The following is an 18565-nucleotide window of genomic DNA, read 5'->3' on the forward strand; positions in this document are numbered from 1 at the left end:
CCCCCCCCCCCCCACCCCCAACCTCCAATGTCCATTCCCATTGGTCAGGAAAGGCAGCGATCCCTGAGAATGGACCAATGGCAGGAGTGTTAGAAGTGGGGGAGACAGGTCATGTGATGAAACCTCCAGGAATATGCTCAGTTGGAGTTGGCAACACCATTGGTGTGATCCAAGAGGATTCCTTTACAAAGCTGGTTGTTAGTGTTGTTTCCATTGGTAACAGAGCCACAGACCACCTCCGTGTAAATATGGACCAATCATCAGTGGTATGTAGCAGGTTCTGATTAGTTAGACTTGATGGTTTAATTCATTCGGAGTTAGGGTTGAATGTATGAAATCATTATCAACGTTTACAAAGGCAACTTTGCTCTGTCACTCAACAGCAACGTGTTTGCTAATGGTCAGTGCGTACAGCTGGAGGTTGTGACTAGTAACCAGACTCTACAACAGGTCAAAGGTTAGAAATTCTGCTCTAGGGCCAGCGCTAGCAGAAGCCAGGAGACCCCCACAGTTGGGAAAACAACACTTCCGGCCTCTTCCGCATTAACTGGTGTTAAATCCCACTCTGGGAATGGTGTGTTGCCCACGTATGTTCTAGAAGTTCCCAATGGGCCAGACTGCAACAGACCACTAGGAAATAGCTAGAGGTAGGTCCTTTGCTCCTTTGACTTCCCCTCTGCTATTCAACCAGATCATGGTTGATCTTATTGTGGTTTTAATTCCACTCTCCTGTCTGCTCCCTGTCCAGTCAGAAATCTGTCTAATGTAACTGTGAATATATTCAATGACAAAGCTTCCACTGCTGTCTTTTGGAGAGAATTCCAAATATCAGTCAACTGTCTCAGATTAAATTCCTCCTCCTCCTCTCCAACTTAAAAAGGGAGACCCCTTCTTCTGAAACTGTACCCCTGTGGTTCTAACCTCTCCCAGCAATCACCCTGTCAAGCCCCTAAACACCCTACAGACTTCTACAGTTTTGCAGGGCACAAAGGGGCCCTCTAGCCCATCATGTCTACATCGGTCACCAAACATCCATCTATTTTAACCCCAGTTTTCAGCACTCGGCCTGTAACCTTGTGTGCTATTGTGTTACAAGTGCTCATATCTAAATATTTTTAAGTGTCATAAGGATTCTTGCCCCTACCAGCCCTACAGGCAGTGACTTCCAGACATCCACCACCTTCTGGGTCAGAAAATGGTTTTTCAATTCCTCTCTAAACCACACATTCCTTACCTTAAACCTGCGCTCCTGGTTCTGGTCCTCTCTCTGTACGCTGTATAAGCTGTACACCAGCTTGGAACTCAAATCCAGCCCTTACCTGATTTGGATTCCACGAGACTCCAGACCCAACAGCAATTGGCTTGACTCTTAACTACCGTCTGAAATGGCTGAGGGAGTCAATCCTTTCAAGGGGCAACAAATTCTGGCCTTGATTCAAAAAGGACTAAAACTAAATTGGTGTTCCGAACCAGCAGGATGGGAGGGGTTAGAACTTTCTCTAACACAAAACACAATCTCACACCGAGATGTCAACGGTGATAGCTCACCCCTCAGGGAACTAGAGCTGTGACTTTAAGTGGAACTAACCCTTTCCAACGAGTTTGAAAGGTGGTGCTTCAATCATTTCAGTTTCTCCAATGTGTTGGTTAATGACGATGGTTCCCATGTGGTGTGTTCACAATTCTGATCCCAACAGATATTAACGAGTGCTGGGAGATTCACAACAGCCAGCCTCCATGCGAATGGAGCTGCTTCAACGTCCCCGGCTCTTTCCGCTGTATTTGTCCCCGTGGCTACGTATTAAACGCTGACATGTATCGGTGTGAAGGTGAGTGTTTCCTTTCCCACCTGTCTCATTTTCTGGGGTTGGGGGTGGGTTTGTGACACACATCTGAGTTGGCAAGGCTCAGCTCACAGACTTCACCTTGTCCGGCTAGCAACTGTCTGCGGGGCAACAACGTTCATCTTGCCCCCCTCCACCCCCAACACTCCCCTCCAACATCCAGCCCAGTGGTGAGGAGCTTGGAAGTGGGAAGGGCACCATGGTTTCATCCTCAAACCCTGTCACCTCCACTGGTAGTCACCCCGAGTGGGACGGCCCATGGTTGACTTTCCAACCCCACAGTGGACAATTAGGGACACTTTATTGGCCTCAGCTCCCATCTCCAGCTGCGACTAACCCAGCCACTACTGACTGACCACACTGGGAGCTTGTCACCTCAAGAGGCTCCCTCACACTGTGCCTGCTTGGCAGGGATGCACATTGGATTGGGGAGGTAGTGTCGCTGGCTGGGAGTCACCCTCCTGCCCCTCTCCTGGGTTGTTCCCAAATGCTTGGCCTCTGTCCTCCCCCATCCTCCTTCAGTGGTATTTCTATGGCCTCTGGCCAAGAGCTCCCACTGAGCGGGACCTCCACCCTCAGGGTCCTCATTTCCAGAGTGGGAGGGCTCCATGGGTGGCCTTGCCACTGTCTGATTGGTTTGTGGGCCTGAGAGAGGCAGCAAGGGGTCCTCTCTCCAGTTGGCCACCCAATGCCTCATTGAGGTTTTGCCCTTGGTACGACACCACATGATTTTAGGCCCCGTTGCCCTTCGCTGAAGACAACCGCACTCCTCAATCCTTGATCAAAGATCCATCTGCCTTTCCCTTAACCAGGATGGAGCACACCAGAAAATGTGAGGAAAACCATTTTAAGAAATCTGCGTTCAATAAAGGTCATTTGACGCATTGAACCATACTGTAGGATAGTAACTCCTACATCGCAGCCTCCAATGGTGCACACTGGTGCCAGACAACACAGACAGTGTAATTTAGGAGATACTGGAATGCACCAGAGCTGAAACATAAGACACTCTTTCCAAGAGATGGGTATGTACCAGTTTGAGTTTGTAAGGTAAGAACTTAAGAGCAGGAGGAGGCCATTCTGCACCTTGAGCCTGCTCCACCATTCAATAAGATCATGGCTGATCTGAGGCCTAACATTCCATATGCCTGCTTTGGGCCCATATCCCTTACTTAATGAAAGTTTGCCTCTCAGATTTAAATTTAACAGTTGAATTAACATCAACCGCCATTAGAGGAAGAGAGTTCCAAACCTCCATTCCTCTTTGCGTACAGAATTGCTTTCTGACATCTCTCCTGAATGGCCTGGCCCTAATTCTTAAACTATATCCCCTATTCTAGAATCTTCCACCAGTGGAAATAGTTTATCTTTATCTACCCTGTCCTTCCCTGTTAATATACTGAAAACCTCGATTTGTTCAATGTTAACCTGATAAATTCTCGAGAATAAAAGCTTAATTTGTCTCAACTCTCCTCATAACTTGACCCCTGAGAAAGAATAAATTGGTTTGGAACATGTCTGACTGCTTGGTAGTTGTGATATTGGACTAATAATCCAGACACATGGGTTAAAAGTTCCACTACCACTGCAGTGGGGAAATTAAATTCTACCCATTAATAAACACAAAGTGAAAATTGAATCTCGGTGATGGTAATCATGAAACTACCAGATTGTCACAAAACCCATCTGGTTTACTGATGTCCTATTGGGAAGGAAATCTGCCATTTTTACCTGGTCTGGCCTACATGTGACTCCAGACCTGCAGAAAAAGACAATGTCCCTGAAGGACATTAGTAAACCAGATGGCTTTTTATGAGAATTGACAGTCACAAATAGGCCAGATTTTTAATTGAATTTAAATCTCACCATCTGCCACAGTGAGATTCAAAATCTTGTCCCCAGAACATTAGGTTGGGTTCCGGGTTAGGAGTCTAGTGTTATTATCATGACGCTTCATTCAGCCTCCGCTTCCTGTAAATGAATTTTAAAAATGGATTTGCAAGCTGCTGTTTATTTCTGGGCCCTTCCCAAAAGTGGCTCAGACTTGAAGAAATGCTGTGCTGACTGACGGTGAATTGTGTTGTAAGGTCGGTGTGTTATTTTTTTGCATTGACAGACATTAATGAATGTTCCTATAAGCACAGTGGCTGTTCTCACCTCTGCATCAACACTAATGGCAGATATCGATGCGATTGCCCAGAAGGATACACTTTTGGTCCGTACAACAAGAAGAAGTGCCAAATGGTGAGGGTTTAGAAAGTGAAAGGTAGCCATTTATACACGGATTACTTCAAACTTAAATCCTACAGTGTTCCCCATTGCTCATAGACATCACTCATCATACATTTATTATATACTGTTTCAACTCCTTTGCTCACTGTCATCCACAGTAAAGGAGCCATTGACGTCCCTCAGCTTCTTCTCTGGCTTTCTTCAAGCTTCCCTCAATGTTAATAATCTGATTTTTAAAAACTTCATTCTTTTGAAGCGGGTGTCGGGCCAGCATTTATTGACTGTCCCTAGTCACCCCTGAGGGGGGCAGAGGTGAACTGCCTTCTCAAACCACTGCAGTTCACATGCTTGTAGGAGGGAATTCCAGGGATTTTGACCCAGCAACACCGAAGGAACGGTGATCTATTTCCAAGTCAGGATGGTGAGCGGCCTGTAAGAATGTCAAATTTCAAACAAGCACAACATTGTACAGCCCGGGAGAAGGTATGGGTTTCAAGGTATCCTCCGGTTGACGACTGTAGGTATGGCTGAAATTGGTAGTGGGGGAAGAGTTTGAGATTAGGGGAGCTTGGCACTGGCTACAGGTGGGTTTCTCCTCCTCGTCTCTGTTTTAAAAATTTACATTTTAACCTTAATTTGCCTTCATGTTTGCAAACGAGGAAAACTGGGTATTTCCGTTGGGATTAAACCTGTCGGGGTTGGGGAAGAGCCCTTAGACTGTCTCACCCTCCAGAGAAAGGACACCCCCTTCGATTGCTGCAGCGTCTCTGCTCAGTGCCCTCCCTCAACATTACCACCCGCTGATGGAGTGACAAGCTATTGTAGCTGAGCTGTTTGAGTTTAACTTCACCAACATTCTAAAAGTGAGCATACACTGAACAAATTCTTTGGGTGTACATTCTTCAACTTTGTTCATGTGCGTAAATACAGCTTCAACATTCATTATTTGCAAGTTAAACCACCACAGGCTTGTGATTTGAGAATACTGGTGTATTGCCATGTGTCAGCGAGAGATTAGTTTTGAAAACACACACACACACTTTAACGAAAAGCAAAATAGTGTGGATTCTTGAAAGTCTGAAATAATAAAACAAAACAGAAACTCAGCAGATCTGGCAGCAGTGCCCCTTGTCCAAGAGTCAGGAAAATGACAACTTTTATACTGTTCATAAAGGGACAACAGCATGAGAGCAAGTTAGTAAACAGAAACTGTCCTCCCCATTGTGTTTACTTCAAATGGGTTTTCCCTTGGCAGAACTGACCTATTTTCTACTGATAACACTGACCATTAACACGTTTTCTGGAGTCTAGTTCTGGTCACCACGTTATAGGAAGTATATTATTAAGCTGGAGAGGGTTCAGAAGAGATTTACCAGGATGTTGCCAGGAATGGAGGGTTGGAGTTAAAAGGATTGGTTGGGACTGTTTTCACTGGAGCACAGGAGGTTGAGCAGTGACCTTATAGAGGTTTATAAAATCACGACAGGTATAGGTAAGGTGAATGGTAGGTGTGTTTTCTCTTGGGTGGAGGATTTCAAGACTAGGGGGCAAATTTTTAAGGTGAGTGGTGAAAGATTTAAAAAAGACGTGTGGGGTAACTTTTTTTAACATGGAGTGGTTCGTATGTGGAATGAACTTTTTGAGGAAGTGGTGGATGCGGGTACAGTTACAATATTAAAAGACATTTGGAGAAATAAATGAATAGGAAAGGTATTGAGGGATATGGGTCAGGGACCGGCAGGTGGGACTAGTTTAGTTTGGGATTTTGGTTGGCATGGACTGGCTGGACTGACGGGTCTGTTTCTATGCTGTATAACTCTACGACACCTACTCTACATCTATAACCCTCCTCTACCATTAGCTTTTGGTCAGGACACCCTCACCATCTCTTCCACATACTTCTCTTCCTCCTTTGTCAACAGCATAACTATCACCATTTTACAGAAGCCCTCCCTTTAGATCCGAAGGAGAGTCACATCAGACCCAAAAAGTTAACTTTGTTTCTCTCTCCGCAGATGCTGCCAGACCTGCTAAATTTCTCCAGCACTTTCTGTGGTTTGTCTCAGATCTCCAAGTCCATTTGGACATATTACAATGTGACCTCAGAATGGACAAAATTTGGAATCCTTTTCAAAAAAAACTTCAGACAAGGAGACACAAAACCACCTTCAGGTGCGTTTACTTTGTCCTAAAATTACTTTCAAGCGTTTTCTCAGAAACTGTCTCCTATACATTCCTGTCAAAACTATTTATTGTGAAATATCTGCTGTTGAAAAAGACAATGGTCAGAACCCAGCTATCCTGCTCATGTACTTAAAACAAATCTGTGTACAGGTATCTTAGTCTAATATAAAATGCATCATCCTCTTACAAGTGTGTTCCATTTTTAAGTTAATAAAAATCAATGAACCTTCCTGGTTTACTAGAGCTTGAAGCTTTGCAATCAAACCGATCACTATATTAAAATGTCATCAATTTCTTCAATGGAATGAAGGAAACGTTAAGACTTCACTAGTAATTTTCTGAAGAAGGGTCTAGACCTGAAATGTCAGCTTTCCTGGTCCTCTGATGCTGCTTGGCCTGCTCTACACCTTGTTATCCTACTTCACTAGTATGATGTGAGAACCCTGGATTTCTTTGTATGCTGGGTCTATTATTTGTACTATCTGAATTTTATACAACAGTGTTTGTTGATCATCTCGATTATACTGAAACACAAAACTACAGAAGACAAATCTTATATCCAGCTGGAACCTAAATTGGACAGTCTCCTCTCTCAGCAACAGTTGCTGAACATTTCCGGTGCTTCCTATTCAGATCATTCGCTTTCTGCATCTTGGAATTTCTCCTAGAAGAGCACAAAGGTAACATCTTCACTGGGGGGCAGTGTTAATAATCACACTATTATTTAGATATTGGAAACCAGGGAGGTTAAGGAAGAGCAATATTGTCGACAGTCTCCTCAATAGTTCACACACAGGGAACAGCAAGGTAGCAATAACAAGGAAACAGTCATAGCAAGCACCTGGTACAAACATCAGTAGAGGTCAGGTTCCCTGCAGTCACAATACAAGGTAACAAGCAACGTCTGATTAACAACACTGTCCAGAAAGGAGACTGAACCCTCAGCTTCTGGACGATTTCTAGAACAAGTATTAGTGCAATGATTAATATTGAATACGTTTTACCAGAAATAAAATATATTCCATGATTTTTAACAGGACAAAATACACGGTAATTTTGTTAGCAAGCACACTTCTTGAGAAACTCTGCCCCCTGCTGTACAAAGGAACAACACAAGCCAGCACACAATGTGATCATAGACACATTATTTTATTGTATTGGGTACTGCTCTCTGTTGTACAGGCGATACATTGAAGAGAGTATTAACTGCCACAATGTTGTCAATCCGCTAGTGCCCTAAAGGACATTTGGAACAAGTGCTAAAACTGTGGAAATAAAAATCTGCAACATCTTAACTTGTATCAAGTTTTAATTCACTTGGAAGTTCGACATGCACTGCTTCATGCTGGCTCCAAGTTAGAGAACAAATTGCTATTAAAATTCCCTTCCTGTAGTTTACCAATACATAGCCGCACACCTCCCCATCTCTGCCATCTCCTGTAACTGCACAACCTCTCCGAAATTTCACCTCCGCTCCCTTGCCAGTCCCTTCATCTGTATGGGGTCTAAGCTGTGGATTTTTCATCTTCAAGCCCTCCAACCCTTTTCAGATGCTCCTTAGTTTGTCCTAATCTCCTTCCTTTTCATTTGTTTAGTACCTTTCCCGCGAACCTAAACGTCCCATGTAATTGCACGTTGTTGTTGGTGCGGTATCTATAAAAACCGTCAATAGATGGTTTATTTGGTTTGAGTTTCCCTGGAGCACAGGAGACTGAGGGGTGACCTTATGGAGGTCTATAAAATCATGAGAGGTATAGATAAGGTAGATAGTCAGCAGCTTTTCCCCAGGGTAGGGGAGTCTAAAACTAGACTGCCTAGGTGAGAGATACAAAAGGGGCCAGAGGGGCAATATTTCACACAGAGGGTGGTGACGGACTGCAATGGGATGCCAGCAGTAGTGGTGGAGGTGAGCACAATTTTGTCACTTAAGAAACATTTGGACAGGTACATGGATGGGATCGGTATGGAGAGATATGGACAAAATGTAGGCAAATGGAACTAGTTTAATTGTGGAAACTGGATGGTATGGGCAAGTTGGGCTGAAGGGCCTATTTCCATGCTGTAAATGTCGGTGACTTTATGAGTGGGCCTGCAGTTGGTTTGTATTTTTCAGCTAGGCTGAATGAAAGGCTTTCTACTGGGTCAGGTTATTGATCAGTTAAGCTATGTTATGTACCCAAGAAGAGACGAAACTGCACAAAACCAGTGCAGGAGATATGATGGGCCAAAAGGCCACAACACTTGTGTTATTCTCTAAACTGTAAGTATTCAATGAGTGCCTCCAGCTTTGCTTAAGACTAAGTAGCATCAAAACCTTTACTCGTTAATGGGATGTAGGCATCACTGGCAAAGCCAGCACTTGTTGCCCATTCCTAATTGTCCTTGAACTGATTGGCTTGCCAGGCCATTGCAAAGAAAAATCAAGAGTCGACTGCGTTGTTGTGGGGTTGGAGTCACATTTAGGCCAGTCCAGGGAAGAACAGCAGATTTCCTTCCCTAAAGGACATCAATGAACCAGATGGATTTTTCCAACAATCAATGGTTACCTTTCAATTCTAGATTGTATTATTTGAGTTTAAATTCCACCAGCTGGCATGGTGTGATTTGAACCAAAATCCCCAAGCATTAGATGGGCCAGTGACGTTACCACCACCACCACCACCACCTCCTCACACCTTAATGCCACTGATCTGCATAGGGTTATGCAGTATTGCAAAGGTCTTATCGAGTTATACAGCACAGAAAGAGACCCTTCGGTCCAACTCATCCACGCTGACCAGGTTTCCCCAAACTGAACTAATTTGCCTGCATTTGGTCCATATCCCTCTAAACCTTTCCTATACATGTACCTAACCAAATGTCTTTGTCTGACAAGACACAGGAACATCAGTCAATTGAAAGCAGTCGGAGGGTGAGGGTCAATTCAACAATCTACAACCTGCATTCTAATCCCACTCAGTATCAGCTTGACAAATCCACCCAACCTTTCTTTTAAAGCTATAAGTATTTCTGCTCATCTTTAACTTTACCATCCAGTAACTATAAATGCAGATGGTATGTTGCCTTTACGAAGAGCTGGCCAATTACACGCTCAGCAAGTCTCTCAATGAAGAAGGATTCAGAGAAATTACTCCACACCGCAGTAACTACAGGCATATGACACGTCCCACTTACAACTGGGGCTTTGGTTCAGCTGCTTCACACAATGTGTTAAATTTTCCCTGCTCCGTCACGTCTGACCTTTCAGAGACAGGTTAAATCATCACAGACATTTATAAATCATACATTCACCGCAGGGGAGATGTCTCAAGGCTGCCCAGCACCCCGTGTCGTCACTCATTCTCTAACCCAGCAGTCTGTCCAGGATCACTAGTCTACTAGTTAGGAGAATTATCCATTAATATTATCTGATTGCTAAACACCAGAGAAATCCTACTGCTAATCACTTTGAAGTAACTTATTGATTCCACACCCTGTTGTTCAGGGACTCTGTGAACATAAACATTAAACATGCACATTCTTCAATCAAGAAAGGAAACATTCTTCAAACAAGGTGCAAGATATATTATAGGCAATACTGCTAAGAGGCAATGCCTTGTCTATTGCTGCAGAACTATTTACAATCTTTCATTAATGTAACAAGGTGTATCAGACATGGTTATTATGTATTGAAACATTTTTAGCTTACAACTAATTAAGTGCACACTCTTAGAACTAACAGTTTAATCTATTTTTATCCTTCTTGTATATCCTTAAACGACATACACTGTGCAAATCAGTACTTCACAATGATAAGTTAATGTCTACTTAGTTATCTTAAGTGTAATGTTGATAGACAAACTGTTATTTATTCACTCATTGGATATGGGTGTTACTAGCTAAACCAGACTTCATTACCCAACCCCAATTGCCCCTGGAAAATAGCTGCCTTCTTAATCACTGCAATCTTCAGGGACTTTTTGCATACAATGCACAATGCAGCAGCACAGTGATTAGCACTGCTGCCTCACAGCGCCAGGGGCCTGAGTTCGATTCCACAGTCGGGCGACTGTCTGTGTGGATTTTGCATGTTCTCCACATGTTTGCGTGGATTTCCTCTGAATGGTCCGTTTTCCTCCCACAGTCCAAAGATGTTAGGGTGGATTGGCCGTGCTAAAATGCCCATTGTGTCCAAGGATGTGCAGGCTAGTTGCGTTAGCCATGGGAAATGCAGGGTTACAGGGATAGGGTAGGGGGGCAGGTGTGGGTGGGATGCTGTTTAATGAGTCGGTGTGGACTTGATGGGCCAAATGGTCTGTTTTCACACTGTAGGGATTCCATGAATAAAATTGCACACACTGGAAAGTCAAAATAATAATTCAAATTTACCCAAGTAATAAACCCGAGTTAATGAACTCCATTTTTTAAAAACCTCAACACTTATGAAACATAGGACTTTATTTCAATTCATCCCAGAAAAATTCCTAATCAGAAAATGCCAAAATCCATCCACACTCCCATCAAGAAAATTTCGAAAAGAACATATACGTGGGAACACCATGCCCTGCAAGTTCCCCTCCAAGCCACTCACCATCCTGACTTGGAAATATATCGCCGTCACTGGGTCAGAATCCTGAAATTCCCTCCCTAAGGGTATTGTGGGTCAACCTACGGCACATGGACTGCAGCGGTTCAAGAGGGCAGCTCACCCCCATCTTCTCCAGGGCAACTAGGGACTGGCAAGAAATGCTGACCCAGCCAGTGATGCCCATGTCCCACAAGAGATTAAACATTATTTGTTTCTCCTTTGTCTTTGTCCAATATCACTTTATAAAATACACACAAAACCTGCCTTATCTCTCACATGCATAATATATTCACCAGTGAAATGGATTGAGAATTGCATCACAATTATTACAATCTAAAGTGATGGAATTTAATATTTGTGTTCCTCCAAGTATTAAAATACGCCTTATCATGTCTTTATAAATTTAGCCAGAAAGAAAGGATAATTAGAGATCGAGTGAGTAAATTGAGCATAGAAAAGTCTGTGCCATTGGGTTAACATTTTTCAAACTACAGAATTTAGCTGATTTTTAAACAGTTAAATGTATTTACGGGTTAGCTTTCAAAAGGTGCCAGTCTTAAGAGGGTGAGGTTTGGCTCTCTCACAATGTGCAACTTGTTCTAACAGTAACAATGTGCCAAATGAATGATAGCCGTATACTGTACGAGCCTGAGACACAGTTCATACTATCCCATGTTCTAATGCAACCCAGGCCTCAGAATTTTATTAGAAATCCGTTCACTTCAAGCTCATATTGATGGAGTATCAAAACAACACAAAGGAAACTCCTTCATTCCACGAGGTTTGTTTTAACAGGCTCAAGTTTCTATTGCATGAAGCAGCCAGCACTTGGCAGGAAGTCCTGTATGTAGGTAGCAACAGCCTTTGTCAAGTAAGTCATGGTGCCGTAGCTCCCACTTGGAGCACTGTCATAGAACATGTTGCAGACTCTTGTAGCCCCGTCAATCTCTAACAAGGATTCACTTGCACCCAGGGATTTCTGTGAGAGACACAAAGCAGGAAGTTCAACGACAGACCATCACTTTGGCACAGTATTAAATGCCCTGTACAGACGTCTCCCGCCAACTTCAAACCTCCCGCCTTTCCAATGCAACAAAGGCCCTTGTTTTATCTGCATATCGTTGCCTTTTACAAAAACATTTCAACAATTTCTTGCTTATTGCCTTCCCTCACAGCCCAAATTGAGCTTTGTACTTGAACAACAGTTACAAGGATACTGCGAAAAGATGTTCTGTTTACAAGGTTCATTTTTCTAAAAAAAATTTAAGCATATCTATAGGAGGTGGCAGTGTGGCTCAGTGGTTAGCACTGCTGCCTCACTGTGACAGGGACCCGGGTTCGATTCCAGCCTTGGGCAACTCTCAGTGTGGAGTTTGCACGTTCTCCCTGTGCCTGTGTGGGTTTCCTCCAGGTGCTCCGATTTCTTCCCAGAGTCCAAAGATGTGCAGGTTAGGCAGATTGGTCATGGGAAGTTGCTCATAGTGTTCAGGGATAGCTAGTTTAGGCGGGTTAGCTGTGGAAAATGCAGGGTTACAGGGATAAAGTAAGCTCTTTGGAGGGTCAATGTTGACCCGATGGGCCAAATGGCCTGCTTCCACACTGTAGGGATGCTATGATTCTAAGTTGAGGTTGTTCGATCACATTAACTTTGATAGCTTGGAACCAAAGCATTTCTCATTTCCAGAACCTTCTGGGCGATAAAACACGAACCACAAGGGTGTCAATTGGAAAACACCCTCCATCTGAACGTTTTACCAGGAGCACTCATCAAACCTTGAGAAGGCAGAAATAAAAATGGCTTTGCTTATCCACAAACCGTCTACCTTTCCACTCCCACAGGGCTGCACACAGATGATCGGAAGCGACAATGGTTCTGCTCAAACAATGTCTGCAGACCATTGCTGCTTCCAAACTGGAGATTTCTGGGCAATGTTTGCTTCAAACAGCAAAGTCCCTGAACAATTTTACCTGGTCCTGCAGGAAGTAATCATTGGCCAAGTGTACAATGTGATCCACACAGATGATCCCTCCAATACTGTGAACATCCAGATCTGCCAGGACTGTGAGAACTAGGATCGCTTCCACCAAAATCTGTCTGTACTCAGGCTGAGGGACGTGGTTCAGAACAGACTCCACATGAACGGCAAATTTGATCTCCTGGGGTGTCATCTTGAAGAGAACAATATAAACTAAAGGTTAATGTGACTGGTGTATGAATCGCCCAAGGTTAAAGGTGGTGAGCACATTGAAATAGCCAATGGATACATGGCAGCTGGGTTACAGCAGCCTGGTCACACTACAGTGAGCTGACTCCTACCCTAGTGAGGTTTAACATTCAGTACAGAGAAGGCACTGCATTTCAGGTTCATGAGGCTCCAGGAGCTGCTGTACTGCAGTAAAGCAAGGGAAGAAAGGCCGGAGACTGTATGGACACCATTGTTTTGTGCTTCTTCTTCAGGGTCCAGGGCGTAGCCAGAAGAATGGAGAATTGTAAAAGGACGTTACAGTGGACCAAACCTCAACTATAGCGCGATTAATGCAGTGGGAGACAGGAGAACGATAATTTAGAGAAAACTGAAGATTCACACAGACAAGCCCGGGTTGGTGAAAGAGAGGGAATGTACCATTGAAAACATATCATCACATTCCATTGAACCAGAGGGTTTTTAAGCAGCAAGATGACAGAGTGGGAAAGGCAGTTCACAACAGATTATTGATTTGTCACTGACAAAGAGGTTGGGCAGAGGAGGTGCGCGTGCGTGCGTGTATACGTACATGTGTGTGCGCGCGCGCGTATACGTATGTGTGCATATATATGTATGTGTATATACGTATGTGTGTATGTGTACGTGCGTGTGTGTACGTATATGTATGTGTGTGTGTATATGTATATGTATGTGTGTGTGTATATGTATGAGTGTGTAGGTGTATATATATGTACATGTGTGTGTGTGCGTGTACATGTGTGAGTACGTAAATGCGTGTGTGTATATGTATATGTGTGTACATATGTATGTGTGTGTACGTACGTGTGTGTACGTACGTGTGTGTACGTACGTGTGTATCTACGTACGTGTGTACACGTACGTGTGTGTGTGTACATATGTGTGTGTGTGTGTACATGTGTGTGTACGTATGTGTGTATGTGAGAGAGTCTGTGTGTGTGTGAGAGTCTGTGTGTGTGCGTACGTGCGAGCGAGAGTCTGTGCATGTGTGTGAGAGAGAGTGTGTGTGCGCGTGTGTGCGTGTGCGTGTGTGTGTGAGAGAGTCTGTGTGTGTGTGTGAGAGAGAGTCTGTGTGTCTCTGTGTGTGTGTGTCTGTGCGAGAGAGTCTGTGTGTGTGTGTCTGTGTGTGAGAGAGTCTGTGTCTGTGTGTGTGAGAGAGTCTGTGTGTCTGTGTGTGTGTGTGAGAGAGAGTCTGTGTGTGTGTGCGCGCGCGTGTGTGTTTGTGAGAGAGCCTGTGTGTGCAAATGTGTGTGTGTGTGTGTGTGTGTGTTTATGTGTGCATATGTGTATGTATGTATGTGTGTGTGTTTATATGTATACGTGCGAGTGTGAGCGTGTGCGTGTGAGTGAGAGTGAGAGTGTGTGTGAGTGTGCATATATGTGTGTGTGTGTGTATAAATATATATATCGCGCATGCACGCATGGGCGGGGTGTCTACTGGGGGTTTTCAACCCCCATTAATTTGCTCGGAGGTCCAGAAAATCTCACTCTTGTGGGTGAGTGAAGAGGGAATAGGTCAGGGAACTGGGCTAACATTACAAACTACATCTGGTTCACCACTATCTACACAGTTACACTTTTTTGTTTTTCGATTATTAATTTGAGTCAATCACACACAGTCCAACACAAATTGAGAAATAAAGTCACAGAGAGAAAAGTTGAAGGACACAGTGACGAGCTGCTCCAGCCCATTTTTGTCAATATCTTGTTCAGTGAACTGGCAGAATGCAGTGAAATGTTCAGACAAGGACATCTAGTGATCAGTGTCAGTACACAAACATTATTCACTATTCGACCAATTTATATCCCCCAGTCTCCTGACTCCTCGCAGCATGTGTATGAGAGACAGCAAGACTGAAAGTGAGCATGAGTGTGAGAGATAGACAGACAGTGTGAGCATGTGTGTGTGTCTGAGAGAGGGGGCGCAACCCTGTGCGTTTGTGTATGAGTGTGAGAGTGAGGAAGAGAATGTGTGAGAGAGGAAATATGTGGGTCAGAGAGAGTGCGAGTGTGTGCGTGTGAGAGAGAATGCAAGTGGGTGGGTGGGGGTGTGTGTGCGCGCGCACGCGCGTGTATGTGCACATGGATGCAGTAACAATCGATGACGTTTGACACACATAATGTTTGGAGAAAGAAGGGATTGATTCCGCCCTGTCCTAATGTAACTCAGTTTGAACGAATGATGAAACAGCTGAAAGAATAATAGTGGGGAATGTCAACTCATAACATTCACACATCATTCACATTCAAAACCATTTCACTCATGAACTACTGAGACATCAACGAGAATCAACCAGATCCAGGTAGCAAATTGTAATCCTGGCTGGTCAGAACACAACATTTTGATATCAGTCAGGGTTTGACACTGAACTACAAATGGTCCATTATTACAAAATGAATGGGGGTCTGACTGAAATGACCAGCTCTAACGGGGATCTGGGTGGGGGATGGAATTAAACATCGTTCAGACCTACCTCTCTTGTACTTGAAGACGGAAGGACGTAGCCATCAATAGAAAGTCCATGACACTAACCACCCGATTAAGACAAGGGGAGCAAAAAGAAACGTGTTAGCAATTCCAGACAATCTTTTTGACAGAAAATGTGTCAAACAATAAAGTCCCACTTTCAACCTGGCAGAAGTGGAGCTGGATTACTCACTGATCTCTGGAAACATGATCCATTCAAAGTTTAATTTTTGTATTGATCCGGCAATAATATCACGGAATCATACAAAGAATGACTATATTCTGGGCCAACTAGAAATTGTGCTTTTTTTTTGTTTAGTGTTGTTTAACGAGAAATGGCTAATTAATAACCTTGCTGTAATGGAGCCTTTGGGAACTACTGATCATAACATGATAGAAATTTTCATTAGGTTTGAAAACAGTCTGAAGCTGGGGTCTTGGATCTGAAGAATGGAAACCTTGTGGAGTGATCTGGCCTTGGCAGGTTAGGAATCTATACCAAATGGTTTGACCTTAGATGGGCAATGGGTAGTATTTAAAGAAATGCCACATGGTTTACAACTGATAGACATTCCTCAAAGGCACAAACTGCCAAAGGAAAAGAAAATCAATGAAGAGTAACAAAAAAAGTTAAGGGTTGCAACAGATCAAAGGTTCACAAGGAAAGTGGAAAGCCTGAAGATTGGAAACAATTTAGAACAAGTCAAAGGATGGCCAAGGAACTGGAGAGAGAATTTGAATAGGAGCTATGAGAATCATTCAATGAAATGTGTAAAGGCAAAGAACAGAGGGCAGGGAAATGCAGAGAAACTAAACAATTACTTCTCCTTGGGGAAAAAAGTACAGAAAAGCTTCTGGTCCGCAATGCAATGTCTCGGAGTGTGGATGAGGCATGGGCAATCGAAAGGGAGTTGAATAGTCATTCGTAAAACAAAGAAGGGTGAGAAGGAGAATGGACAATGGATGAGGCACTGAGGGACCGAATGGCCTCCGACACAGTTATCATTCTGTGACATGATTGCTGGAATGTGCCATGATCTTCCCTGGTGCACTGATCAATATTTACCCCTCAACTGCCATCACACGAAACGGTCATTACCACTTTACTATCGGGGAGAGCTTGCTGTGTGCAAATTGGCTCCCACATCTCCTGACGACGCCTCAGAAAATAAATGATCTGCTTCTGGCCGTGAGGGGTGAGAGCGAAACCACACCTTTGCACGCTTGGGAGACTCACCTTCTGGAGAACCTTCCAGACTTTTTGGTAGAAGCCCATGGGAACACGGTTAATGGCTCCATCGAGGCGTCGTCTACGTAGCCACTGACCCTGCCGGTCATCCCAGGTCAAACGGGTACAGAAAGAGCCCACAGGGGATGTGGTGGTAGTGGGAGAGGAGGGACCACTGCATCTCTGGAATAGTTAGAGACAGGGAGAAATACAATGTTATGCAGCAAAGATATAGTGTATAACCTTGACAAACTGATGTCATTCTTAGATGGTGGGTGCTTTTGGAGGTTAGCAGTTGAGGGTATTTAATCAGACAGGAGAGTTCTTACCTCTATTCTGATTGAGGGCAGATTCATGTCCGCCTGCTTTCCATCCAGGGGCAAAGACCTCGGAGACCTGTGCTGAGTGCTGCCCCCGTGTGCGCGCGTTTTGGAACTACAACAGCACCGCGCAGTGGCTGGATGGTCACAGTCAGAGGCAGCCCCCCTCTCGCTGAAACCCACTGCCATTCCCTCACACGGTCTGAGAACTGACCGATCGCTCCAAGACATGTCTCCAATCATTCCGTCAGAATCCCATTTCCGCTCCGCGAGTTATCACTGGATGATTCAAAACCCCTCCTGCTTCAGCTAATCTAAAGCTTGCTTCAATCCAAACTTCAGGGTAGCACCCAGGTAGGCATTACATAGACAAATCAAAATTAAAAACAGAGCAGCAGTAGGCCATTCAGCCCTTCGAGGCTGCTCTACCATTCAATATGATCATGGCTGATCATTCAATTTGGTCCCGCGTTTCTGCTCTCTCTCCAATGTGGTATCTACTAGGCCCAGTCTCTGGCCTCTGTGAATGTGAAATTGATGCTAAGTTGGGACTAATTTGACCTTGGGAACAGGCTCTTCAATGTAACAGGCTGCTAGCAACACTGACTTTAACAAATTTAACCAACTGTCCCAGAATCTGCAGGAACCATCGATTCACCTCCAGGCCATTGCTTCCTGTAATGTGGGGGCCATGTGAGAATTTAAGTCTTTGTTTCGTTTTCTACAAATGCTTCCGGTTATTACTTCAAAAGCAAAACTGTTGGAGACGGAGCGGGGGAGAAGACAGAGATTCACCAGGAGCAGTAAGAGCCCAAACCCTGTGTCGAACCCGCCCTGCAGCAGCTGGCTGGCAGCTCCTCCGACCACCAGGAGGCAGTCAACTCACTCCTTTCAGTCTGCTAGCGCTGGGCTTCCGAAAGTCAAGGTTCAGCCCATTGTAAAGGACTCACGAGTGCAAGGGAAATGGCCCAGATACTGTCTCCCCAGCGCAGACTGGAGCTTATACACCTCAGGAACAGCTCCCCCCATCCCTGACAGAATCTCTGACATGGCTGACTCCGTGAGAATCGCCCAGGGAAGTGGAATTTTCCAATGAGCAGCCCCAACCCCATCTGAAAGCCCTTCAAAGGTGCAGAATTCAGAAGGTTCTATCGCACTTTAGTTTAATAGCTACCCAGAATAAATTGGAGGATTGAAAACACGCTCTAGCTCCCGGGTAACATCAGTATTGCTGAAAAAGACACATTTCCTCAAATCTTTCCCCCCTTATACTCATCAGGATAACTTGCAAGAATGCCAATTCTAGTGGAAAACCATCAGGCACATTTCCCCTCCATCCCCTCACCCCCACACGCCCCACCCCCACCCCGAGAACCCACCTGGCACACTATTCCTCCTCTAACCCGCCTGATGCACCATCTGCCCAAGCCTCCTACCACACTAACCCCCTCATCCACCTGGTTCCCACCCCTCACCCACCTGGTACACTGACACCCCC

General features: G+C 44.5%; 1 protein-coding gene across 2 annotated transcripts in view; it reads right to left on the reverse strand.

Moving 5' to 3' along the window:
• Positions 1–10924: 10924 nt before the first annotated feature.
• The window catches only part of LOC109918705 (phosphorylase b kinase regulatory subunit alpha, liver isoform-like), a 91957-nt gene continuing 84316 nt past the window's right edge, over positions 10925–18565 (reverse strand). For both annotated transcript variants that reach the window (XM_048603241.1, XM_048603242.1), the window contains 4 exons: positions 16757–16930; positions 15527–15580; positions 12796–12996; positions 10925–11806 (listed from right to left, as the gene is read on the reverse strand). In XM_048603241.1, coding sequence (XP_048459198.1) covers positions 11633–11806; positions 12796–12996; positions 15527–15580; positions 16757–16930 — 603 coding nt within the window. In that variant the 3' untranslated portion in view covers positions 10925–11632. The remainder of the gene's footprint in view (positions 11807–12795; positions 12997–15526; positions 15581–16756; positions 16931–18565) is intronic.

Source organism: Rhincodon typus, chromosome 11 (genome assembly GCF_021869965.1).
Source record: "Rhincodon typus isolate 14 chromosome 11, sRhiTyp1.1, whole genome shotgun sequence".
Taxonomy (NCBI): Eukaryota; Metazoa; Chordata; class Chondrichthyes; order Orectolobiformes; family Rhincodontidae; genus Rhincodon; species Rhincodon typus.